We start from the raw sequence: 25,549 nt of genomic DNA, 5'->3' as shown, positions 1-25,549 counted from the left end.
CCAAGAGGCACAAATGAATACTTGGGCGTTCGCTTTTCATAACTACAGATAGGCGACTGCTTTATGAAGAGTAGACCCGCATTACCATGGATCAGTGAGTTCTAGAGGTTATTCAGTACAATTATGTTCTAGAGTTGGCCTCTCCAGTTTGATGCCTTTTCTCTATCCCCCTTGCAGGTCAGTTGCAAGAAGTTGGCCATTCTGTCTACTTTATATAGTCTACGATGGCTGGAAAAAATAGTACACATTCCCTTGTCAGAGAAAGGAAGAGGCAGGGGAAGGATGGTTACTTCAAGCCAATACTGGATCAGGTCAACAATGCTTTTTGAGTATCTCACTTTCATATGGAGACTGTGCTTGATCAGTTATTGTGCCAGTGAGAGAATTTCTCACTTCTTTTGGCTTGTCTGAAACATTTTGTCTCCCCATTGGGTGATACACTGGAAGTTTCTTTGGATCAAGATTCTAGATCAACATTGGCAATTCATAGCTTTTCTATTTGGCATGGGTACAGCACCATAAGCTATCTCCAAGGTCATGGTGGTAGTGGTGGCTTTCATTTGCAGAGAAGGTTTTCTGGTTCACCCATAACTGATCCAAGCAGGATTGCTGGCTGACTATCTTCAAAGTATTGCAGGAGCTGGAATGGTAAGGATGGGTCATCACTTGTTCCGAGAGCCAGTTTCTCCCCTCTCAGACCCTTGAGTATCTGGGAGTGAATTTCAATATGAGTGGGCAGAGTGTTCATGTTAATGTTTGCAGATCCTCTCAATTAAGAACAAGTGTGGGAACTATTAGATCCCAGGATACCACAAGTGTGACATTATCTACAAGTTCTGGGTGCCATGGCCTTAGATTTGGTACCCTTAGTGCCATTGCTGTGGCTTATGTAAACTGATAAGGGAGCATCAGGAGTTCACAAGTATCCAGAGAATCAAAGCTCATCAAAGAATGGGTAGAAAGACATTTCGGGGTATGTCAGCAGCTCATACTGGGAGGGGGTGACAACATTCAAGTGGATTTTCTGAGCAGGAATTTGTTAGGTTTTGGAGAATGAGAGCTGGGACAGGTGGGGTTTCCCACAGGGCAACTTGATTGTAATCATCAGAATGTCAAGGTGGAGAGATTCTTCAGGCATAGGAGGGAGAAAGGTCTGAGGATCTGGATGCACTTTTGCAGATGTGGCTGCAGAGTGGTTTGTTATATATGTGTTCACCATGGCCTTTTGTAAGGTGAGTGGGCTACAAAGAATTTCAGACCATCCAAGTCTGGTCATTCTAGTGGCTCCAGATTGGGCCAGATGCCCACGGTACACCGGTCTCATGAGGAATGATGAGTGGTTTCTTCTGTTCAAGGGCCTGCTTCATCTGGGGACAGTTCTCATGGAGGACCTCTCTGGCCCTTCAGAGGGTGAGGTTACCCCAGTGCAGTGAAATTGATGCAGTCGAAGGCTCGAACTTTCTTTGCTTCTATCAGAGTCTGTTCTAGGTGCAACACTCATCTGTTTTGACCTTTCTCCAGGAAGGTATGGATAGGTTTTAGCTCTTAATTCTCTGCAGGTATAGGAAATAGCAGTATCATACTATAAGGGTCAACTAGTTTGGTCAGGAATGTGGTTTAGAAATAATTTGAAATAAGTCCAGGAGAGGACATTGGCCTATCATCTGGATGTCATGCAAGTCTTTAGAGGAGTGAAACATCTTCAACCTTCTTTGATAACTTTGTGGGATCTTGGCTCAGACTGTCTACATCTCATTATGAGCCTTTGAAGAAGACATCTGAATGATCTATTCCTTAACATGATTTTACTAGTAGTTTCTTCCACTGAAAGCATTTCAGAACTGCAGGCATAGTCTTGTGAGATTCCTATTTTGTCTTCACAAAGGTCATGATTTAGTCGGTCCTATCTTTTCTTCCTAAATTGCTTTCAAATTTTTATCTTAATCCATTTTAACACTTTGAAAGTATAGGGTTGAATGTGGGACTTAACGCTTTGGATGTCTGAGGATAGTATTGCATTATTTGAAGTCGTGAATCCTTTTCAAAAGTCAGTTAAATTGTTCATCTCTATGTGGATCAAGGAAACAATATCCTCAGCCTATATAGGAAATGGGTCAAAGGTGCCAGATGGACTAAGCGCTCACTCAACCAGAGCTCAGACCTCATAGTGCACAGAGTACCAGTCTGTGCTGCCAGAGGATATTTGCAGGGTAGCCACTTGGGCCTTGTTACACATGTTAAGCACTACAGGCTGGATGTGTATGGCAAGGTGGAAGCATCCTTTGGGGCTGGCATCCTGAAGGCAGCCTTGATTTCCTCCTGCCTTGTTTAATCTCTGGTTCAGTATGTCTCATGCATCTGGACTGGTCTGGCCAGATGAAGAATAAGATGAAATTTTAATTTGCCTATTAATTTCTTGCCAGACCAGTCCAGAACCCAGCTGAGAGTCAAGTTAGGTTTCAGAATGTACCTGTTCAGTGTGCCAGGGAGAAGCACTGGAAGAAGTATTAATACTGTGGTACTGTTGGGCTTATTCTTAGCATTCATAATGTTTTTAGTGTTTTGGCCTTGGCCCACAAATTTAAAAAAAAAAAAAAAAAAGAGCAAGGTATTGCAGACCTTCCCTGGGTTTTTTTTTTTTTTGGTTTTTTTTTTTTTGGGGGGGGGGGGGGGGGTGTATATGATAGGTTTTATTTCAAAATGGTGTTTGTCTTTAGTTCTCTGTTTAGTTTTGAGGGGTGAATACCGACAAGGTCCTCTACTGTACCAAGTTATATAATGAGCGAGGATATTAGTGTAATGCTTTTTCTCTGTCTCCATTTTCTGGCTGGGTGACAAAACCCACATGTCTGGACAGGTTGGGCAGGACTCAAGGAAAGGAAGTTAACAAATATGTTAAAATTTTGCTTTCTTGCCACAAAAATCTGTATACCTTGTGGAAATATCCTTTTTATGAATCATCAAAAAGAAAAATTTTGGCAGCACCTGAGAAAAATTGCATATGAAAAACAATTCTTACAGGCAAGTGACTTTTTATTGGAGTAATTTCCTCTCCTTGTATAAAATGATTCCCTGTAATCTAGTTTAAAATGGTTTGAATGTTTTTTTGTATTTGATTAATCTGAATGGGTGTACAAAATAGCATTAAGCTCAAAAGAACAAAATCTTTGTAGGATTTTTATTCTTAGTGCTTCCTTATTTGTTATGCCCTTTCCACCAGATGGTCTGCTTGGTCACCCTGCTTTCTTTTCAGTAACCCTTTATTCACTATTTGGTATTTGAATGCCAGAAGCATTCGGTATGACCCTAATTTATTTTGTTTGCATATTTCAGAATCTGGAAGTAAAGAGGACCCGGTGGCAGCTGAGGTGATCAACCCCATTGCCCTGAAGCAGCAGCAAGAGCTGCGAGAGAAGTTGGCGGCAGCCAAGGAGAAACGCCTCTTAAACCAGAAACTAGGGTATACTGGGAAACACAGCTTTGATTCCCACCATTTAGATATTCCTCGGTCTGGATTTTTTTTCTTTTTTTCATCTGCACATAATGGAGAAAATGTGAAAATTAATTTTCTCCATGTGTACCTCCACCAGCCGAATAAGCTTGTTTGGCTTCACTTGAGTCACTGGCAGCCAAGGTTAAAAATATAGGGGCAGATTTTCAAAGGGGTATGCGTGTAAGATACGCACGTAAGTCCCGGGTCTTTCCTGGGGGGCGAGTCAGAGGCGTGTCGCAGTGGCACATCTGGGGGCAGGGGCCGCGGGCATGGTTCCAGCCTGGGGGCGTGGCCGAGGCCTCTGAAACTGCTCCCGGGCCGGGGAATCGTGCAGCCAGTGCGCGCGAGTTACGCCTGCCTTGGGCAGGCGTAACTATTCAAACAAATGTGTGTGTGGGGGGTTTTAGATGGGGCTGGGGGAGTGGGTGAGGGGGGGGTGGAAGGAAAGTTCCCTCCGAGGCCGCTTCGATTTCGGAGCGGCCTCAGAGGGAACGGAGGCAGGCTACGTGGCTCGGCGCGTGCAGGCTGCCGATTTTGCACAGCCTTGCGTGCGCCGACCCGGATTTTAAAGGATACGCGTAGCTACGCGTGTATCTATTAAAATCTGGCGTACTCTTGTTTGTGCCTGGTGCGCGAACAAAAGTATGCGCAGGCGTACTTTTTAAAAATCTACCCCATAGTAACAAAGTGGTGATGACAGATAAAGACCAGATGGTCCATCCAGTCTGCCCTGCAATTTGCTTATGATAGTAACTGCCACTCTGTGCTTGTTATCCCCATGTGTTCTGTTAAGGATCTGTCTGCTACCCCATGCTCTCAATAAATGGGTGGCTGACCATGTACTGTTGTCCATTAGGAGCTCGTGTTACATACATATGATGGAAGCTGAGCACTTTCTTTGCATATTTCTGTAGCAGTGACAGCAAAGACCTATCTCCAGCTAATGGCACTTAATTTCGTATTAGGAGTCAATATAATTAGTTTTGCTTTGGGTGATATGGAGCTGTCTTTCAAATTTGCTATCATTGGGTTCCCTAGCTGAAGAGTTATATTTGTACATTACTCATTATAGTCCCATGGCCTACTTCTGTTGTAAGTTGGTTGATGTTGCCTATTCATACTTTTCACCTTTATCACCAGTCCTGGAACAGTTAAGTGGAAGGGTGTGGGAGGATTGCTTTTCAGATGTGACCAACCATCATTTTCTCTCTTAGGAAGATTAAAACCCTGGGGGAGGATGAGCTCTGGCTGGATGATACAGCAGCCTGGATCGAAAGAAGCCGCATGCTCCAGATTGAAAGGGAGATGGCAGACAAAAGGGTAGGCTGAAAAAAGGTCCTTGCCTTCATTGCCCTTCCCTTCTGATCTCCCCTTATCTTTTATCCCTTGAGTCCTTTTTCCCTATCTTCTCTCCCTGATCTTTCTAATCTTTACTCATCTTGTTTCTTCCTAAGCCTCTGTCATGCATTCCCCTCTTCTTTACTTGAGTGCTTTTCTTCCCCCCACTTCCTCTCCTGATTGTAGTACAGCAGCACAGATGTGCAGTGTGATACAGCAGAGACTGAGCAACAGCTCATCAGAAAAGCAAAATTTCTTGTGTAACAGGTGTAATCGATGAATGATGTCATCTAATGGCACCAAATCGTGTCATTTTTCTCTCATAGCTCAGGAAGTTTAACTTTGCCTTCTGAGCATGTGTAAAACTTCTCCCTCAGTTTTTTTTCCCAAGCCAGATAAACTTCCAGGGGAGGAGGGAGGATTTGTGTAGCTGTTTATTTTGCTGTCAACAGAGAAAACCTGTTACAGGTAAGCAACTTTGCTTTCTCTGCGGACATACAGAACAAAACAGCCACACAAGATGTGGCTACCCAGCTTTGAAATAGTCTTTTTTTCTTGTTCAGATTCTGCAACCTGTTGTGTGTCTTATGGGAAGTTTGGTTTAATTATTTAAAAATGTTATTAGGTACTGAATATCCAAATATACTATCCTTGTGTGAATCTTTTTCCAGACAGTAATGCTTTGCAAAAGTGTGTATTGTTGACCATGTTGCAGCCTTACAGATGCTCTGTATTGATGCTGAGTTGAGATGCATCAATGTTGTGGCCATCTCTCACACTTGATCTGCCAATTTGAAGGTTTCATAGCAGTAAGAAATGCATTAAGTGAACAGCAATGCCTTTTTCCCCTGTACGTACCCGGATCAGTCCAGACCATGGGTTGAGCCTCCTTTCCAGCAGGTGGAGACAGACTAAAACTGAAAAGGGTATCCTATATGAGGACAGAGCCTATCCTGTAACCCTTCAGTATTTGTCTGTCTCCAGCAGGTGCAGCAGCTCACCCTTCGGTCTCCTGATTTAGGCTAGTCAGCCTTCTTTTTCTTCCTTTCTTGGATCAAGCAAGTACGTCTTACTTAGGGATCTTGTTTGGTTTTCTTCCTGTAAAAAAAAAAAAATTATAAAAAGGGAGTTTAGTTTTTCTTCTGTGCAGGAGACTGTCCCGTGTCCTGGCTCTTGCCAGACTCAGGGGGGCTTTGCCCCTTGTGCGGAGCATATCCTGAGTCCGTGGGTGCTTCCAGGTGTGGGGACCGAGGCTGGTGGTCCAGTCTGTCGTCTTCCCCCCCCTCCTCCCCTCCCCCCCCCACCGGCTGCCAAGGGAGCTTAGGGCTCCATTATTGTACTCAGACTAAGTTTAGAGAAAATAATAAAAGTTTGTTTATTTTTGGGCCTCACCTGGGATTGAACCGGCAGCCAAACAGGCAGGAGCGAGCAGGATTCACTCCCCTGCCTCCGCTCCTGCCGGTGGGCTGCCAATCAGTTATTTTTAGCTTTTTTTCTTTAGCCGCAGCTCCTCTTCATTGCGGATGCTGCGGCCAGCAGCCTGCCTTGCTTTGTGGGCAGTCCTCTTCACGCCTATCGCCTGAGGGGCTCTGCTCAGCCTGTCTGCCTGCCTGCTGGGTGAGGAAGGCCCCTCCTCGGCAGGGCAGGCCCCTGGTGGGAAAAGTTCTCAGGAGAATAGAACTCAACCGAGGGCCCGTGGTTCTGGTAGCACCCGAATGGCCTCGCAGACCATGGTTCGCGGATCTCTTCAACCTGGCGACGGACGGACCTCTTCGGCTAGGCCGTCTTCCTCGTCTACTTTGGCAGGGGCCCGTATTTTTCGACCAGGCCGATCGCTTTAGTCTAGCGGCCTGGCTTTTGAACAGACACCTGAGGCATAAGGGCTGTAGGGAGGAGGTTATCTCCAACTTTCTGCGAGCCCGGAAGCAGTTGACTTCTCTAGCTTACGTGCGAGTTTGGAAGGTCTTTGAGACTGTGCGGAGTCCGGTGTCTCAGCACCCTCTGCCCCGATCTCGTTGGTTCTTTTCTACAGAAGGGTTACTCCAAGGGCCTTTCATTTAGTTCCCTGCGCGTGCAAGTTTCCGCTCTCGTCTCTCTCCTTGGACGGGTCGAGGGTCATCCCCTAACGGGCCACCCGGACGTGGTTTGGTTTCTGAAGGGAGTCAAACACCTGCGTCCGCCCACTCGCAATATTTGCCTGTCGTGGAGTCTTAATCTGGTCCTCCGGGCCCTCTGTGCTGCCCCATTCGAACCTCTCCGTCGGACTATGTTAAAGGACCTCAAGCTCAAGGCAGTTTTCCTTGTTTCTATCTGCTCTGCCCAGCGAGTTTCCGAGATTCAAGCATTGTCCTGTTGGGAACCTTTTTTGCGCTTCTCCGATTCAGGAGTATCCCTTAAGACGGTGCCTTCTTTCTTGCTGAAGGTTGTTTCCACCTTCCACGTCAATCAGTCGGTAGAGCTTCCAGCATTCTCTCCTGAGGAGATTGTAGGTACCGCTGGAGGCGATCTTCGTAAACTGGATGGTCAAGAGTTCTACTCGGGTATCTCCAGATCACCAATGACTTTCAGGTCTCTGACCATCTTTTTGTCCTCTGGAGGTGGTCCCAATCGGGGCAAACCGGCTTCTAAGACCACTATTGCGTGGTGGTTGAAGGCCATTTCCTCGGCCTATCTTTGTCAAGGTCGGGTGGTCCTGGAGGGCCTAAAGGCTCATTCGTTACGTTCTCAAGCTACTTCCTGGGCGGAGAGCCAATCTGTCTCTCCACAAGAGATTTGCAGGGCTGCCACATGGACGTCCCTCCATACTTTTGCTTGACACTACCGTCTGGATGTTCACGCTCCGGTTTTCGGTTCCTTTGGGCGGCAAGTGCTTCGAGCGGGACTGTCTTGGTCTCACCCGGTTTAGGGAAGCTTTGGTACATCCCACAGTCTGGACTGATCCGGGTACGCACAGGGAAAGGAAAATTAGTTCTTACCAGTTAATTTTCGTTCCTGTAGTACCACAGATCAGTCCAGACGCCCTTCCCTGTCTGTCTTTATTATGTCCTCTCAAAGCTTGTTTCTTGCAGGTTTGCAGATTCTGTTACTTCTTTTTTGCGCAAGAATACTGAGCAATTACACCGGAAGCCTTGGTTGTCTTTTCATACCAAGTATATGCAAGAGCGTATAGGTATACCATGTTTATTACATTGTTCTGCAGTTGCTCCATTGAGCTTTATGGTTACTTGCATGATCCTATTTGGGTTTTGTTATTTTTCTGCTTTGACAATGGTTATACTGAAGGGTTACAGGATAGGCTCTGTCCTCTTATAGGATATCCTTTCAGTTTGTCTCTCCCCACCTGCTGGAAAAGAGGCTTAACCCACAGTCTGGACTGATCCGTGGAACTACAGGAACGAAAATTAACAGGTAAGAACTAATTTTCCTTTAACCAAGTTAATCAAATTATCCAGACACACATATATCCACAATTGCTTTGCAAGGAGAATACTGAAGAGCAGAGCTTCCTGCACGGGTATATGTCCTGGTGCTGATGTCAGATTGAAATCTGATCCGTCTCTAACTGCTATCAGGAGCACACTATACCCATTGGTCCTGAATCCATCCGTCTACACTAAGGAAAATGAAATTATCAGGTAAGTAATTTCTCCCTTAAGTCCCATTGTGGTGCTGGGTTTTTGGAGGAGGCTTTTGGGTAGTATGAGTTTTCTATGAAACAAGCCATTATTAGTTGCTGAGAAATGGGTTTACCATTGATTGGGTTGTGATAGGCTATTGCTCTTAATTGCACTCTGATGGAATTTGATTTCAGACCTAAAATACTGGAGTAATTCTGAAATTGAATATGCAAATTGGCCTGCTCCTTGATGGTTACACTATTTTATAAATCTTCTCCAGTTGAAGTTGTATGATTTTCTTGTGGAAGGCTTCCTTAATGCTAATAAGATTTTATTTACTCTTAGTAGGAGTTGTAATTGCTTGATCAAGTTGCCCAAAGTATCCATGCTGTTGACACTAGAGTCTCAAGATTGAGATGAAGGATTATTCCCTGTATGTACCCGGAACAGTCCAGACAGTTCTCTCCCTTCCAGCAGATGGAGTCAGAGAAAAGCTTGAAGGGTGCCCTCTTATAGCCTGGAGTGCCCTCTGCGTCCCTTCAGTATTTTCTCTGACTCCAGCAGATGAGGGTTGCAGAACCTGCGGTTCCCCATTTCAGTTACAGGAGGATAGGAGTTTATTTAAACTCTTTTCTATACCGTCGTTAAGCTAGAAGCCGTCACAATAGTTAACAATAAGGCACTTAAAATAATGCTGCTTTACTGTTATTTTAACCTCTAGACAGGTGCCTGTAAGGTACCATACAGAGTTTCATAGCTATAAGATGCTAGGTGAGGTTGTATGTTTAGGTTTATCAGGTCGGTTCAAAATTATTAATCTACATGTTATCTGTTACTGCTTAAAAGTAAAACAAATACTCATGAGTAGGTGTGTTGTGTCAAAGCACAAACTAATCGCTTTCTACAATTCTTTGGATTCTATTCTCCATTCTCTTTAGATTTCTCTCTTTCATTCCTTCTTAAATTTTTCACTATCTGGATGGATCAAGTTTAAAAAAAAACAAAAAACGGGTTTCTAGTTTCTGGCTTTTCAGTCACTTCCAAACTTGCAGGCAGAACTGGTAGCAGTGTTCCCTAGCTTTTTTCAGAGTAGATTTGGTAAGTTTTTTTTGTACTTTTTCCTTCTCAGGATTCTCTGACTTCCAGGGGTAAATGTTGGTGGTCGAACCTCACCCCCCTCACAACGGCCCGCTGCCCTGAGATGCCGCCTTCCTTGGGGCAGCGCAAACAGAGAGGCGACATTCCTCTGCTTTTGTAAAAAAAAAAAAAAAAAAAAAAAAAAAAAGGCCAAGTCGTTGATTTCAGAGCGGAGGTTCTCTTATCCGCTCCTAACAGGCTCCGGGGTTGTGTCTCATTTATTGCCAGACTTTCCCTTCCCCCATCATGCACTCAGCGCGATGTGCTGCCTGCGGAGAGCCGTGAAGCGGCTCTCCCGCGAAGGCATTTGTTCGAGGTGCCTCCCCGGCGGGGAGGGTCCCTCGAGGCCAGCCGGATGTTCGGCTCTGCGCTCCCAAACGCAACGGCTCACTTGGGGGGGGGGTTGGCCCTGATTCCATCTAGCGCGGAAACAGTGACCATTTTGTTTCAGAGCCGGGCGCTCCTAGGCAGCCAATTGAGGATTCTGACGGTGGGTTTTCTCCTTCCCCACCGGTTTCAACTCCGGTTAACCCCCCCCCCCCCGGACCAGGGGGCAATACCAGGGGACCTTCCTTCCATTCCTCCATTGGGACCTCCTCCCCCAGTCTATTTTCAGCAGATTTTGTGCTTCTTTTGCACAATGCTTATTTGGCCAGTTTGGAACAGCGCCAGGATGCATCTTCAGGCCCCCCTCCTCCTAAGGTGATTAGATTGACAGATCCTTTGCAGTCTGCAGTTCCTCAGGGGTCCACTGCAGCTCCACAGGGTTCCTCCCGAGTCAGGGTGGTCCCCCATCCGGATTCTTCTCCTCAGGGGGTGCTCTGGTACCTTACCAGGACCATGATGATCTGACTTCTCACACGCACATGGAAGGGGATAACCCTAGGGTCTTACGCCTGTTTCAGAGGGATGAGCTTGATCCTCTCATCCCCCATGTCCTAGCAGAGCTGGATATTGAGGATCCACCTGGCACCATTGCGGAGGCCTCGAAAGGGGACCACGTCCTTGCTGGAATGCATCCACCAGCTAAAACATTTCTGTTTTATCCTATGCTCCTCCAATTGCTCTCCAGAGAATGGGATTCGCCAGAGTCTAGTCTGAGAGTGGGAAGGGCTATGGACAAGCTCTATCCTCTCCTGGAGGAATTCCTAGAACTCCTCAAAGTCCCCAAGGTCGACGTGTCAGTATCGGCGGTCACTAAAAGGACTACTATCCCAGTGACGGGTGGAGCCGCCCTCCAAGACCTTCAGGATCGGAAGCTTGAAGTATACCTCAAAAGGATTTTTGAGGTATCAGCCTTAGGGGTAAGAGCCACAGTGTGCAGCTCTCTAATGCAGCGTGCAGGTCTCAGATGGGTTCAACAGCTGCTCAGTGCTCAAGTCCTGCCACAAGAGGAAGCACAACAGGCGGAACGCCTGGAGGCCGTGATAGCTTATGGAGCGGATGTGCTATATGACTTACTCCGCATCCTGGCCAGATCAATGGTATCAGCAGTTTCTGCCAGGCGTCTCCTCTGGCTCCGTAATTGGTCGGCGGATTCCTCGTCTAAGACTCAGCTGGGATCTCTCCCCTTAAAAGGCAAATTACTGTTTGGTGAGGATCTTGAACAACTCATCAAATCCCTGGGGGCGAACAAGGTGCATAAGCTGCCGGAGGATCGTCCTCGGACTTCCAGGATGTTCAATGCTACTTGAAGCCGATTCCGGGATCAGCGGCGTTTTCGACAGTCAAGACCGGCCTCTCAAAGACCGCCTTCCTCACAGTTGCAGTCCTGGTCTCATTCATTTTGCGGTCGAAGACCAGCTTGAGACAGCCTTTCTCAGGGGGCCCTTTCCAAGTCTTCCCAATGAAGAATTGCCGGCCCACTCTTTGACCCCCAGGATAGGGAGACGTCTCTCCCTCTTCTACGAGGAGTGGGTCAAAATTACCTCAGACTGATGGGTTCTGGATATATTCTACAGCATGGCTACGCTTTAGAATTTCCTCGACCTCCTAAGGGACAGGTTTCTCTTCTCTCTCTGAGGCCCGGTGAAGAAACAACAATATAGTACGTCAGACGCTCGACTGGCTCCTGGACTTGGGGGCCATCCTCCCGGTGCTCCCGACGGAACAAGGGTTAGGCCATTATTCTGTCTACTTTGTAGTCCCCAAAAAGGAAGACTCCTTCCGTCCAATCCTGGATCGCAAGATGGTCAACAGGGCCCTCAGGATCACATATTTCAGGATGGAGACGTTATGCTCTGTAATAGCGGCAGTACACCGCAGATAATTTCTAGCCTCCTTGGACTTGACGGAGGCTTATCTTCTCATCCCCATCTTCAAGGAACATCAATGCTTCCTTCGCTTCAATATCCTTGGTCAATGTTTTCAATTTCAGGCCCTACCCTTTGGTCTGGCGACCACTCCCTGCACCTCACCAAGGTCATGGTGGTGGTGGCAGCAGCGGCCCTACGGAGGGAGGGGATTCTAGTCCATCCCTACCTGGACGACTGGCTTATTCGAGCGAAGTCCCTGGACCTTTGCCAGCGGGAGGTCGACAGTTTTGCATCTTCTCCACACTCTCGGATGGGTTGTCAATTTTGCCAAGAGCAGCCTTACTCCCTCTCAGACTCTCGACTTCTTAGGAGCAAGGTTCGATACCAATTTGGGCAAAGTCTTCATGCGTCAGGACCGTGCTCGGTCGCTTATCTCTCAGGTACAGCGCTTCCGTTGCCTCTCACTCCCCACAGCATGGGACTATCTCTAGGTCCTGGACTCGATGGCTTCAACTATAGATTTGGTTCCTTGGGCCTTTGCGCATATGCGTCCTTTGCAGAGAGCGTACTCTCCCGCTGGAAGCCAATGTCTCAGGAGTTCCAAGCACTCCTTCCGCTGCCGGAAATTGCCAAGGACAGCCTGAGCTGGTGGCTCAGTCTGGATCACTTGCAGGGAGTGGACTTGGAGATCCCACAGTGGAGACACACAGCCTCTCCGGTTGGGGAGCTGTGTGTCAAACGCAGTCGGCACAGGGACAGTGGATGTCAGTGCAAGTGACCTGGTCGATCAATCGTCTTGAAACCAGAGTGGTTAGTCTCACATTTAAGGGTTTCTCCCTGGTTCATCGCCGAGCAGTAAGGATACTCTCCAACGCCACTACCGTAGCGTACATCAACTGTCAAGGAGGAACGAAGAGCCGCCATGTCTCTCAGGAGACGGACAAGTTAATGTCACGGGTGGAACTCCACCTCTCCTGCCTGGCGGCATCCCACATAGCAGGAGTGGACAATGTCCAAACGGATTTCTTAAGCCGTCAACACATAGATCCTTGAGAGTGGGAACTCTCCGAGATAGCAGTGGCTTTCCTCTTCGCCAGGTGGGGGATTCCCCATCTGGATCTGATGGCCACTCAAAGGAACGCGAAGGCTCCCCACTTCTTCAGTCGCAGAAGGGAGCACGGTTGGAAGGAGTGGATGCCCTAGTCCTCCCATGGTCGCGAAACCTCCTACTTTACATGTTCCCGCCATGGCCCCTGGTGGGAACGGTGCTTCGAAGAACAGATTCACCAAGGTCCGGTAATTCTAGTGGCGCCAGAATGGCCACGAAGACTGTGGTTTGCAGACTTAGTCAACCTTGCAGCGGACGGACCTCTTCACCTGGAGCATCTTCCCAACCTACTGCGTCAGGGTCCAGTATTTTTCAAGTGGGCAGATTGCTTCTGTCTTATGGCCTGGTCTTTGAGAGGCGCAGGTTGAGGAAACAGGGTTACCCGGAGGATGTTATTTCGACCCTCCTTAAAGGCTAGGAAGACTTCCTCTTCCACCTCCTACGTGTGCGGGTCTGGAAATTCTTTGAGGCCTGGTGTGAATCCACAGGTGTTTCTCCACGCATGCTTCAGTAGTCCAGATACTATCCTTCTTACAATTCCCTGAGGGTTCAGGTGGCAGCCCTTGGTTCCCTTGTCCGTCACCTGGATGGAGCTCCGTTCCTAAAGGGAGTAAAGCACGTGAAGCCGCCGGTGCACAATCTGTGCCCCTCTTGGAGCCTGAATTTGGTTCTTCGGATTCTAGGCGGCCCTCCTTTTGAGCCGCTGAGAAAAGCTACCCTCAAGGACCTCACTCTGAAGACTGTTTTCCTGGTGTCAATTTGCTCTGCCCGCCAGATCTCGGAGTATCAAGCTTTGTCTTGCAGGGAGCCTTACCACCGTTTCACAGATTCGGGAGTATCCTTGAGCACAGTACCATCTTTCCAGCCAAAGGTGGTCTCGGCCTTTCATTTGAATCAATCGGTGGAACTCCCATCCTTTCCGAACGACGATCCCAGAGAACTTAGATGGCTCGATGTCAAGCGCATCTTCATTCGATATCTGGAGGTTACTAATGAATTCCACTTATCGAACCATCTCTTTGTCCTGTGGAGCAGACCAAAAAGGGGGATCAAGGCTTCTAAAAGCCATTCTAAAAGCCTTTAAAAGCCATTTTTGGAAATTCCACCATTCTACAGGTTTATACACTATGTTAAAGTTTCTATCTTTTCTTCTTCTTGCTCCTAGTTGTACGACTCCTTGTTTATTGTAACTGCATCTATATTATGTATAGTACATATTATTTTGTTCTCTGTTCCGGTTATCACCCATTGTTTATTGTAAACCGGCCTGATGTGATATTATCACCAATGCCGGTATAGAAAAAATTAAAATAAATAAATAAATAAAACCACAATTGCTCGTTGGTTAAAGGAAGCAATCTCTTCAGCGTACGTTGGTGCTGGTCATCCACCTCCAGAGGGTATCAAAGCTCATTCGCTCTGTGCTCAAGCAGCTTCCTGGGCAGAAAGCCAGGCAGTCTCACCGCAGGAGATATACAGAAGCAGCTACCTGGAAGTCGTTGCACACCTTTGCACGTCACTATCGCTTAAATCTCCCGTCGCCGGGTTTTGGCTCCTTTGGCGCTTGTCATTCGAGCAGGGCTGTCCGGGGCCCACCCTACATAGGGAAGCTTTGGTACATCCCACTGTCTGATTACATTCTTGTGCCCTCTTCCCCCAATCGTCCCATGCCCATTTTGGGCATGGGACGATATCCAACCAGAAAACACAAGTCCATGGGAACCAAGCAGCTATTTTAACTAGGCCATCCTTGATCATCTTAATCAGTAATTTGCAGGAAAGACTGCCCAAGTCATTGCCGCTAAGGTGTAGTACTAAAGCATCAGGTGCAGCCGATGAATCCCTCTGTCTGCGCAAAAGGGTTACAAGCTGCTCCCAAAGCATACCGCGCTTACCAATCCACACAATGTTAATGCCTTGATGAGCCAAACACAGATGCAGTCCATAGGGCATGTCCTTTGATCCGTACAGTCCGATGACACAATAGCAAATCTGAAAAGATAATTTGAGAATCATGAGTAGCTACTGCTGGTCCAGTCCTTTCTCATATAAGTGTTAGCTTCAGAAGATCGCCATCTTGCTATTTGCTGTATAGTGTCCATTCGTAAGCCCGCCAGTGCTGCGCTAGTTGTTGCTCCAATCCAAAAGGAATATGATGTAAAATAGTTGGCATCCAGGCCTAATTTAGTTACTGCTGATGGCAGAATGGCGGAGAACTAATATTTAGTGAGAGACACCAGATCACGTGGATTAACAAACGTGCCCCGCCCCCTCCCAGCAGGCTATATGGCCAAGTAAGTTTTCATATTCCTCACTAGGCAAGTGACTTGGGAGTGAGCACCAAAGTGGTGGCGTGGATTACAAACAGGTTGACAGATAGACAGTGTGTGAGGGTAAATTGAACCTACTCTGAAGAGAGAAAGGTGTTAAGTGGAGTGCTGCAGGGATCGGTGTTGGGATAGGGTTCTGTTCAACGTCTTTGTGAGCGACAAGTGGGGGAAGTCTCACACATACTCAGAAGGCAATGTTTAAAATTTCTGCGCGATGAGACAAAAAGGATCCAACTTGGCGCCAGCGGATGACATATCCCCCATCTTGTGTGGCTCTATTGTTGCACTTGGCCATGGAGAACTTGCAGATGATGAAAAAACAGTCTTGTGGCAAATAAAAGTGGAAATTGGAAATAAAAGCATAAAAATAAAATCCCCCCTTTTTTTAAGAATATGTGCAGAAAATTAATATATATCTCTAATTCCCAGCCACCTTGCAGACTATTTTTTAGTCTCTCCTTTTAGAGAGAAGTGAATCAGAAGGAGCAGTATTGGCTTCTGTGAAACTTTGAGCACAAGTATTGTCGCAGCCTTTTGCATCCAAAGCAATAAGTGCCTTAGTAAATAAAACACTGGTTTTGAAGCTCTTGGTAACTGGTTGCGTAGTAATTTTTGCTGGCTTGTGACCTCAGAACAGTGTGGTACCTGCTGCATGTGCTTGCTCTGAATCTGTCCCTTGGGTCTGATTGCCTATATACTGCCTACTGTCCTATCACACCATCCCTGGCTTACCTAATTATGTTTGTTTTTGTGTAGGCAAAGCTTTTAGAAGAAATGGAGGAAGAATTTGGCATCACTGGTCTCATGAAGGAAGAACTGAGACAGGCAAAAGAGGTGAGCACTCAGAGGATAGGGCTTGGGGTCGGCTTTAATTTTTTTAATGTAACTGAGCAAAACGGGAGGGAGGAGTATCTATAGGATGGAGTTATATCATCTTTGTATAGGATGCAAAATGGGAAGGAGTAAAGAGAAGAGGGCCTGGAAGTGAAAGATGAGAAAATAAGGAAAAGATTAGACCTTTTCTTTTTCTTTGGTTCATCTCTCTCTGGGTAACTCAGTTGGGGCATCTTGATGCTTTGTAGCATCAAGAGCAGTCATGGTATTGGAGATTGTAACTGCAGTGTTGGGATCTCTGATTTGCATCTGAGCTTTCTCTTTAAGAAGCTTTTATTGTGTTCCCCAGAGTAGGTACAGCTCCAAGGACCTTCAGGGGCTAACTGTGGAGCACACCATTGACTCCTTCAGGGAAGGCGAGACCGTCATTCTTACCCTCAAAGATAAAGGTAGAAACGGAACCTAAACCATGTCTTTGGGGAGTGTGAGTTGGGGGCAGTTGCTACAGAGACACTACTATCTAGATTTTGGAATGGATGCTTTAGGTCTGGTCCTGGCTTTGACAGTCTCCTCCATGTATTTTGTTATCTTAGTGGGGAGGGGGTGAGCAGGGACCTCAAATCCCATAATATACTGCCAGGCCTGCTGAAGTGCCTTCATCCAAACACTGAATTTCTTGGTGCCGCTGATGAAAAGTAAATTTTCACTTTTTGCTAATATTTTTTTATAAACTGTTTTTTATTGGAGAAAGATGTCATAAAATTTTGAGTTCCACCAAATACAACAATTTATTCTATTTAACTCCCTCAATCTTCCCCCACCATTACATGCTATTCACCTGCTAGAGCCATCTTCCACTCCCTGGTAGGGATTTCAGTATTTAAAAGCCTACAACTGGATTTCAGGTATCTTGGACGAAGACGACAGTGATATTTTGATGAATGTAAACATGGTGGACAATGAGAAGGCCAAGAGGAACATAGAGCGGAAGAAAAAGAAGCCAGACTATAAACCATATGAGGAAGAGGAGAGTGTGGACGACATGGCTATTGTGAGTCCCTTACTCAGGGGAGGTGAAGTTTCTTTCCTAAGCAGTGATATTTATTTTTCCCCTTCCTGCTAGTACTGTCAGGATGCTCCAGTGTTTGTCTAATATTTCTTAGCTCTTTTTGTATCCTTTTGTGGTGTTATTTCTTGGCTACCTTTCTCTTTTTGTCCTAAAGTATTTTATTTCTGAAGTTTAACATTTGCAGTAAAAAGTATGTACTGTTTGTTATGGGCACCACCCTTACTCTTAAATTTTCCTTCCCTGAGCCCTTTTCAAAAATTAAAAAGTTATGAAACTATTTCAAAATTACCAAAGTCTTGAAAAAAAGATAGTATACTAACAAAATATTGCAAGGGCACCAATCCACCAACAATATCTAAAACGTTTTTATCAAAAAAAGATTTTTCACTTATATATGTAGGGTGTCAGCCAGTATATTTTTCGTATATCAAGTCTGCTCGGTCATCTCAATCATTTACCCAAAACTTAATATCCACCAATTTTTGTGTGTATATATAAAAATATCAAGCCCTGACATTAGCTAATGTTTCATAAAATCTGCATCAGCAGGAATCTTTAGAAAATATCAGTCAAAAGAAACTTACTTGAATGAAGTGCCTGCTCTCGGACCACCCTTCTCATAAAATTTAACTGGAGTCCTCTAAGGGTGTTTATATATTTTTTTTTTTTTTAACTTTAAGAAAAAAATGTCTTAATGATGAACCTGACTTAATGAAGGAATAGTGCTGAAAACATAATGAAGGTTGGGCGGAATAGTGCTGAAAACAGAACAAGAATAGTTGACTTTTGCACAACAGTCTTTAATTAAAAATAAGACTTTTTGATGCAACCTTGTGTTATAAATTTTCTCATCTCCAAAGTTACGAAAACATCTAGTCTCTTCTTTTTTTTCCCTTCATTTTTTTCTTTTCCTCCCCCCCCCCCCCCCATTCGCATTGTAAATACTAAAATGATTGAACACTATAATTGTTTAAAACATTCTCAGGTCACAGCGCTTTGAGGAAAAGGTTTTTATATTTTTAATTCAAGTGTGTTTGCACAAGAGTCCATTATACTTGTTCTATTTTGATTTCAGCGCTATTTAGCTCAACTTTCTTTACGTCAAGAGTGTCATTAAGACACTCAGCATTTTGCGATGGTTAACATTCTTAGAGAACTGCATTTAAATTTCAGTGAGACTGCTGGTCTGAGAGTGAGCTCTTCATTTAGGTATGTTTCTTTTGATTCATATTTTCCAGAGATTCCTCCGAGGCAGATTTTACGAAACAGCTTGATATTTTTATGTGTACACACAAATTGATGGACATTAAGTTTTGGGTGAATGATTGAGATGACTGGGCAGTCTTGATAAACAAAAAATAAATGAAAAAGCTTTTTTGATTAAAAACCTTTTAGATATTGTTGGTGGATTGATGCCCTTGCAATATTTTGTTGGTACATGTAGAGCATGAATACAGTATACCAGTTGAGTTATCGGAAGAGGTGATAGTGTCACTCTCCCTGCTGCTTTAAAGAAGCCTGTGGTGATGTGCATGAGTTAGTGAGTAAGAATTTTTATTTTTGCCCTCTCCCTTTATTCAGTTCAAGCAGAAGACAATCCTATCGAAATATGATGAGGAGATCGATGGAGAGAGAAAGAAATCATTCAGGCTGGATTCAGGAGGAGTTGCGGATGGCTCTTGGGAGAAGGAACTACAGAGCATTCGTGATGCCCTGCAGCAGCAGGCCCAAACACTGGACATGCCGCAGCTCCGTCTAGCATCAGATTACTGCACCCCTGAGGAGATGGAGGCAGGTGTTTCCATACCTTCTCTCATAAGAACATAAGAATTGTCATATTGCATCAAACCAAGGGTTCATCAGGCCCAGTATCCTATTTCTAGCAGTGGCCAATCCAGGTCACAAGTACCTGACAGGATCCTAAATAGTAGATAGAGCCATTGCTGCTAACGCCCAGGGATAAGTAGAGCTTTTCCCAAATCTATTTGGTTAATAACGGTTTATGGACTTCTCCTTCAAGAACTTGTCCAAAACCTCTTTAAACCCAACTATGATAGCTGTTTTTAGCACATCTTTCAGCAATGAATTGCAGAGCTTAATCGTGCATTGAGTGAGAGAGAACTTTTTCTGATTTGTTTTAAATGTGTTATTTACTGACTTCATGACGTCCCCTAGTTTTGTATTAAATAACCAATTCACATTTTACCTGTTTTTCCACTCATGATTTTATAATCCTCTATCATATATCTTCCATTCAACCTTTTCTTTTTCAAGTTGAACAGCCTATCCTGTTATTTAGTCTTTCCTTATAGGTGAGCCATTCCATCCCTTTATCATTTTGGTCACCCTTCTCTGTACCTTTTCCAGCTCAGCTACATCTTTTTTTGAGACACAGCTCCAGGTGTGGTCTTACCATGGAGCCATACAGAGGCATGACATTCTCTGTTTTTATTCTCCATTCTTTTCCTAATAATTCCTAACATTTTGTTTGCTTTTTTCATTGCTGCTGTACACTGAACCAGGGATTTCAAAGTATTGTCCACGATGAGACACACATCCTTTTCCTGGGTTGCAACTCCTAATAGGAAACCTAAAATCCTGTAACTACACTGTGGGTTACTTTTACCTATATGCGTCACTTTGCACTTGTCCATATTAAATTTCATCTGCCATTTTGGATGCCCAGTCTCGCAAGGTTTTTCTGCAATTTCTCAAAATACACTTGTGATTTCACTACTCAGAATAATTTTGCCTTGTCTGCAAATTATTTGCCTCACTTGTCATCCCTTTTTCCAGATCATTTATAAATATATTAAAAAGCACCAGTCGCTGAGGCATTCCATTGTTTATCTTTCTGCACTAAGAAAACTGACCATTTATTCTTTCTCTGTTTCTTATCTTTTTAACCACTTTGCAGTCCACAATTGGACATTGCCTCCTATCCCATGACTTTTTAAAAATTTTTCTCAAGATTCTCTTATGGGGGACTTTGTGAAACACCTTCTGAAAATCCAAATACAATATAGCAGTCTGTTCCTGTTCATACCCCAGATCAGTCCAGCTGCCTGAGTTTTGCCTCCCTGCCAACAAATGGAGACAGAGAAGAAAAGTGTTAACTGACACAGCTATTTAACTTAGTGTGCCACTTGCAGTCTCTTAGAATTTCTATGTCTCCAGCAGATGGTAGAGGAGTAAAACCTGCAGTCTGGAGTACAAAAAGGAAAGACAGAAAAAAGGAGAGCAATTCAGCACTCCTCCCAGGGGGGGTTGGACCATCCCCCTTGGTTGAGGCAGATGAACAGGGGTTGGTGACCCTTTTCTGGTGGCTCGTTCTGTGGTGCACTGGGGCTCAAAGTTAGTGATCCAGTTGCCTTGTTGCCCTGGGTAGTCCTTCCACTCCAGCAGTCTCCTCTGCCGCATTGGACTAAGACAAGAATCCCCCTCCATTCCTTAGCAATGATCCCCAGTCACCCACAGGGATAGTCTGAACCCTATTTTTCCTATTGCTGAGCCCCCAGTGATAGCTTAAACACACTCTGCAGACAGCCTCTGTGGATAGATAGATATATATATATATATATATATATATATATATATATATATATATATATCTCTCTCTCTCTATATATATATATATATATATATATATATATATATATATATATATATATATATATATATATATATATATATATATATATATATATATATATATATATATATATATATATATTTCTCACAGGACAAGCAGGATGGTAGTCCTCACAAATGGGTGACATCATCAGGATGGAGCCCTGTACAGAAAACTTTTCTGTCAAAGTTTCAACAAGCTTTGACTGACACTGGCACACTGGGTGCACTGAGCATGCCCAGCCTGCAATTATCCCTGTGAGCCACAGGTGTCTCCCTCAGTCTTCTTTTTTTCCGCTCTGCAGTCAGCATAGCGGTTGGAGCTCTGTGAGGATTTTTTAACGAATTACCTCATGGAAACACTTAACTTTTCACTTCAAAAAACACTTTTCCCTGCACAGGTCTCCCTCCGCATACGTTTTTCCGACGCTCGGTGAGTACTAATTATTTTTTCGGTCGGTTCCTGTCACTATCTTAAGGCTGTTAACTGACTGAAGCCTTCCCTTCCCCCATTTTTCAGTTAGCTTTAAACAGCTTGCGAGTATCTCTGTGACACACTGCTTGCTTATGCTAGTGGGGTAGGGATTTTTTCCTTAACTTTAGGACCTCTGTAGCTTCAAGTCCTTCGTTCCCTGGTACCCTCACGCAGTCGATACCCTATCGCTACACCGGTACCCTCCTAAACCGCCCTGGGCTTTTATATGTCATCAGCGCCCCTCCCCCCACGGTGCCCTGATGCCTTTATCCATGTTTTTTGCTTTTCAGTGCTACCAGGCTTTTTTCCTCCTATGCACTGTTTTTTTTCCTTGGGCTTCCTCGGTGCCGTCCCTACCCGGATGCATGCCATTGACGCACACGCTGTTAGTCACTGCCATGCATACTCGGGTCGCCGCCACCGTTGCCCGAGACACTTTTTAACGATCCCAGGGTCACTTCATCGATGCCACCCCCCTTTTTGGGGATGCCATCGATGCCCCATCCTCCCCACCGATGTCCAGCCCTTTTCCATCGGTGGGCATCGGTGCCGGATGGTCCCCATCGATGGACATCGGTGCCGGATGGCTTGTCCGTCGATGGCATCGGTGCCGGATGGCTTGTCCGTCGATGGCATCGGTGCCGGATGGCTTGTCCGTCGATGGACACCGGTGCCCAGGTGTTTCATCCATGGGCATCTATGTTAGAATGCATCCATCGAGGGCAGTCGATGCCAGGCTGCTCCCATCGGTGGGTATCCATGCCGGCTCGATTCCGTGGATGGGCGTCGATGCCAATGCCAGCCTTATGGCTGGCATCGCTGCCCATGCCGATTCCAGGACTGGCGTTGATGCCGGGATGGAATTCATCGACTGGGAGATCCATGCCATCGATTCCATACGTGTCCATATCGATGCCACCGACACACGTCTGGGGCACCGATACCATGTACACTTGGAAATCTGAGTCTGTCCAAATCGATACCGTCAACGTCTGTGGCCCTATAGTTGATGCCCGTGGCCATGCCACAAAAGGCATAAATGCCCGCCTCCATGCATCGATGCCCTCGACACCTACGTTTTCCTTCGGTGTCCTTGACGCCCTATCGATTCGACTTCGACTCAGTCGATGCCGGTATCTTTTTCAATAACGGCAATGTTTTTCGATTATTCGATTCCACATCGTTTCAAAGATACCTATGCCAGTGCTGTCAGTGCCCGTCACTGTCATCATTCTCCTGGCCAGTCATCGACGATTTTTCATACCCATTTTGATGATATCCTCGAAGCCCCTTAGGTTGCCTTCAATATCGTCAATACCGACATAGCACCGCCACATAATACCCTCGCCTCCTCACATTGCTCCACGCTTTGGGTTCTTTTTTAAGCCCCGTATTATTTTATTTATTTATTTATTTCAGATTTTTATATACCGGCATTCGAGACAGCAGTCACATCGTGCTGGTTCACATAAAACAGGGGTGCATAGTAAACATAACTATAACAATGGTGTTGAAAAGGCAGTTACATATAACAGGGTGATAAGAACTTGGCTGAGAAGGAAGAGAAAGGAAAGGTTATTAAAATTCACACAGGTAAACGATAGAAGATAAGGATGACCATGGTGTATTTGGAGATTAGTTAACCGAGTTGGAGAATAGTTAACCATGTTGGAGATTAGTTAACCATGGAATAGTTGGAGATTAGGGGTGGCTTGGTGGTGTTCTATCAATTGGCGTCCGGGAAAGCTTGTGTGAATATCCAGGTCTTTAGTCTTTTTTTGAAAGTTGAGATGCATGGTTCTGTTCTTAGATTTGACGGGATGGAGTTCCATAACGGTGGAATGGCTGTAGAGAAAGCCCGGTCTCTTAGTGTGCAGTGTCTGGTGGATTTGGACGGTGGTACCTGTAGCGATCCCCTGTATGCATCTCTTGTCGGTCTTGACGAATTGTGTAGTCGGAGAGGGATCTGTAGGTCAATGGGGGCCAGTTGGTTGATGTTTTTGTATGTGGTAAGCATGGCCTTGTATATTATTCTAAAGTGTATAGGTAGCCAATGGAGGCTCTTTAGAATGGGGGTTATGTGGTCCCTTCTCCTGGTATTTGTCAGAATTCGTGCAGCTGCATTTTGCACCATCTGAAGCGGTTTGGTGTATGACGCGGGCAGGCCAAGTAGGATGGTGTTACAATAGTCTAATTTTGAAAAAATGATTGCTTGTAGGATGGTTCTGAAATCTTGGGCATGGAAAAGTGGTCTAATTCTTTTCAGCACTTGTAGTTGGTAGAAACAGTCTTTGGTGGTTTTGTTAATAGTGGCTTTGAAATTCAGGCGATTATCAATTAAGACTCCTAGGTCTCTCACTTGTGTGATTGTTGGCGTGGCTTGTTGTGCAGAGGTGATGGTGCTGTTTTCTGAGGCGATGAGCAGGAGTTCAGTTTTGCCGGAATTTAATACCAGGTTTAGGCTGGTGAGGAGGAGTTTAATTTTTTTAAGGCATTTATCCCAGTAAGCTAGAGTTTTTGCGAAGGAATCCTTAATATTATTATTATTATATTATATATATTATATATTATATATATATTATATATTATATATATTATATATTATATATTATTATTATATGTCTTATTAGCTTAAGACACTCCATTGTGTCAGGAGCAGAGCAGGCGTGCTGACAGTTCGTCATCGATCGCCTTCCAGGACGACGAGGGCTTCCATCTCGGCGCTGGGGAAAGACCGGGCCGAGCACCGTGGCACCCATCATCGCCGACATCGTGATCGTCCGCCGCTGATGCCATCCAGCACGTCGGTGCCATCCTTCTCCAGGCTGGACAACGCTCGGGCAGAGCAACATCACCACTGCCATCAGCACTGTTCCTACAGTTTTGGCAGTCCTTGGTGATCCAGAACTTCCGGATCCAGGTCCGACTGCTTCTGCATTGGCGTCACGACACATCGAGCCGCTGTGACGAGGGAAGGGAACATGAGTTCCGTTAGGGCTCCCCTGTTCCTGGCGTGCCCCACCGTCAAGTGGTGTGGGACTATGGCCATCTGTTACACTTAGCAGTCTAAGTGCCAATCACGCCTGGCCTGTCTCCTCTGTACCTGTGCCACCATACCGGGTTTCAGTGTGAGATGGACGTTTACGTCCCCGGCTTTCCCCTCGAGGACTCCAGAGACCGGAGTCAACAGTCTTCACCGGCTCGTCTTGCGGCGATCCACGTCGGATGGTAAGTACCCGCTTCGGCGGCATTCCCATAGAGTTGTGTTCTCCCATTCGGACCGTGGTTCGAAAAGTTCTGGGTCATGTGCCTTAGGAGCTGTATTAGTGTCACATATCGCTATGTTAGCCACAATACCAGGAGAACCCCTCTATCTTTCTGGGATTGCAGCAGGGCTTCTTCTCTTGTCAGTAACAAGTCCCTGTGCCGACCAATGCTCTGACTCTTGGTTCCCTCCCAACCAAAGTTCCAGCTGCATTGGCTGATCTGCTAAACATGAGATTTAGCAACCATTGCCCCATGTACAAGTCCACCTTGAAGCCTGGCCACAGGTCTCAGTGTCTCCTTGTACAGCATACAGAAATGCGGGTACCACTTACCGCTCACACTCCTGCGGGAGCCTACATGATATCCTCCATTGGGACACCTCCTGGTCTCCCATCTGGTCAGATATCAGAGCGGCCACCCCACCTTGTACCAAAGTCCCGGTACACTCCCCCAGGCGCTACGAAGTGCTGAGGGGAGAAGGGAGGGGGGTTGGGGAGTTTTAATTGCACTATTTTTTCTTTTAACAGAAAATAGTTACTCTCCGCACATCCTGGACCTAAGAAACTCCAACTTTCTTTAGAAGTCACAGGTACAATGGTATCTTTGGTTACCATCACTCCATCTTGCAGTAAGTACATTATTTTAATGTTTCTATGTGCTTTATGATGAGTCAACATTACAACCCCAAGCTCTGCCGTTGGCACCAGCTTCGGTAAGTGAACTGTCTCTTGCATCATGGTGAATGCTGTTTTCTCTGCGGAGTGTAACATCATTCACTTTCCTTGCATAGACTACTGCTAACCACTTTCAGTACATGCAATGAGCTCTCACTTTTTTCATGACTCACTATACATTTACTAACTGGGATTACTGTCACTGCCATAAATCCCTTCTGTAACACTTCTGGACACCACAGTCTTAAGACCCTCTTGTCCAGCATGCGCACAGACATTCTGATACATTCGTATATGTCCCTGTGCATATTTTCCATAACCT

At 45.5% G+C, this 25,549-nt stretch overlaps 1 protein-coding gene across 2 annotated transcripts in view; it reads left to right on the top strand.

Annotated features, from left to right (window-relative positions):
* Positions 1-25,549, top strand: part of SART1 (spliceosome associated factor 1, recruiter of U4/U6.U5 tri-snRNP) — a 254,620-nt gene that overhangs the window by 60,564 nt on the left and 168,507 nt on the right. For both annotated transcript variants that reach the window (XM_029611685.1, XM_029611686.1), the window contains exons 5-10: positions 3,334-3,460; positions 4,708-4,813; positions 16,035-16,112; positions 16,462-16,561; positions 17,018-17,163; positions 18,763-18,972. In XM_029611685.1, the coding sequence (XP_029467545.1) occupies positions 3,334-3,460; positions 4,708-4,813; positions 16,035-16,112; positions 16,462-16,561; positions 17,018-17,163; positions 18,763-18,972 (767 nt within the window). The remainder of the gene's footprint in view (positions 1-3,333; positions 3,461-4,707; positions 4,814-16,034; positions 16,113-16,461; positions 16,562-17,017; positions 17,164-18,762; positions 18,973-25,549) is intronic.

The sequence above is a fragment of the Rhinatrema bivittatum genome, chromosome 8 (assembly GCF_901001135.1).
Source record: "Rhinatrema bivittatum chromosome 8, aRhiBiv1.1, whole genome shotgun sequence".
Classification (NCBI taxonomy): Eukaryota; Metazoa; Chordata; class Amphibia; order Gymnophiona; family Rhinatrematidae; genus Rhinatrema; species Rhinatrema bivittatum.
This window is presented reverse-complemented; position numbering and strand designations above follow the sequence as displayed.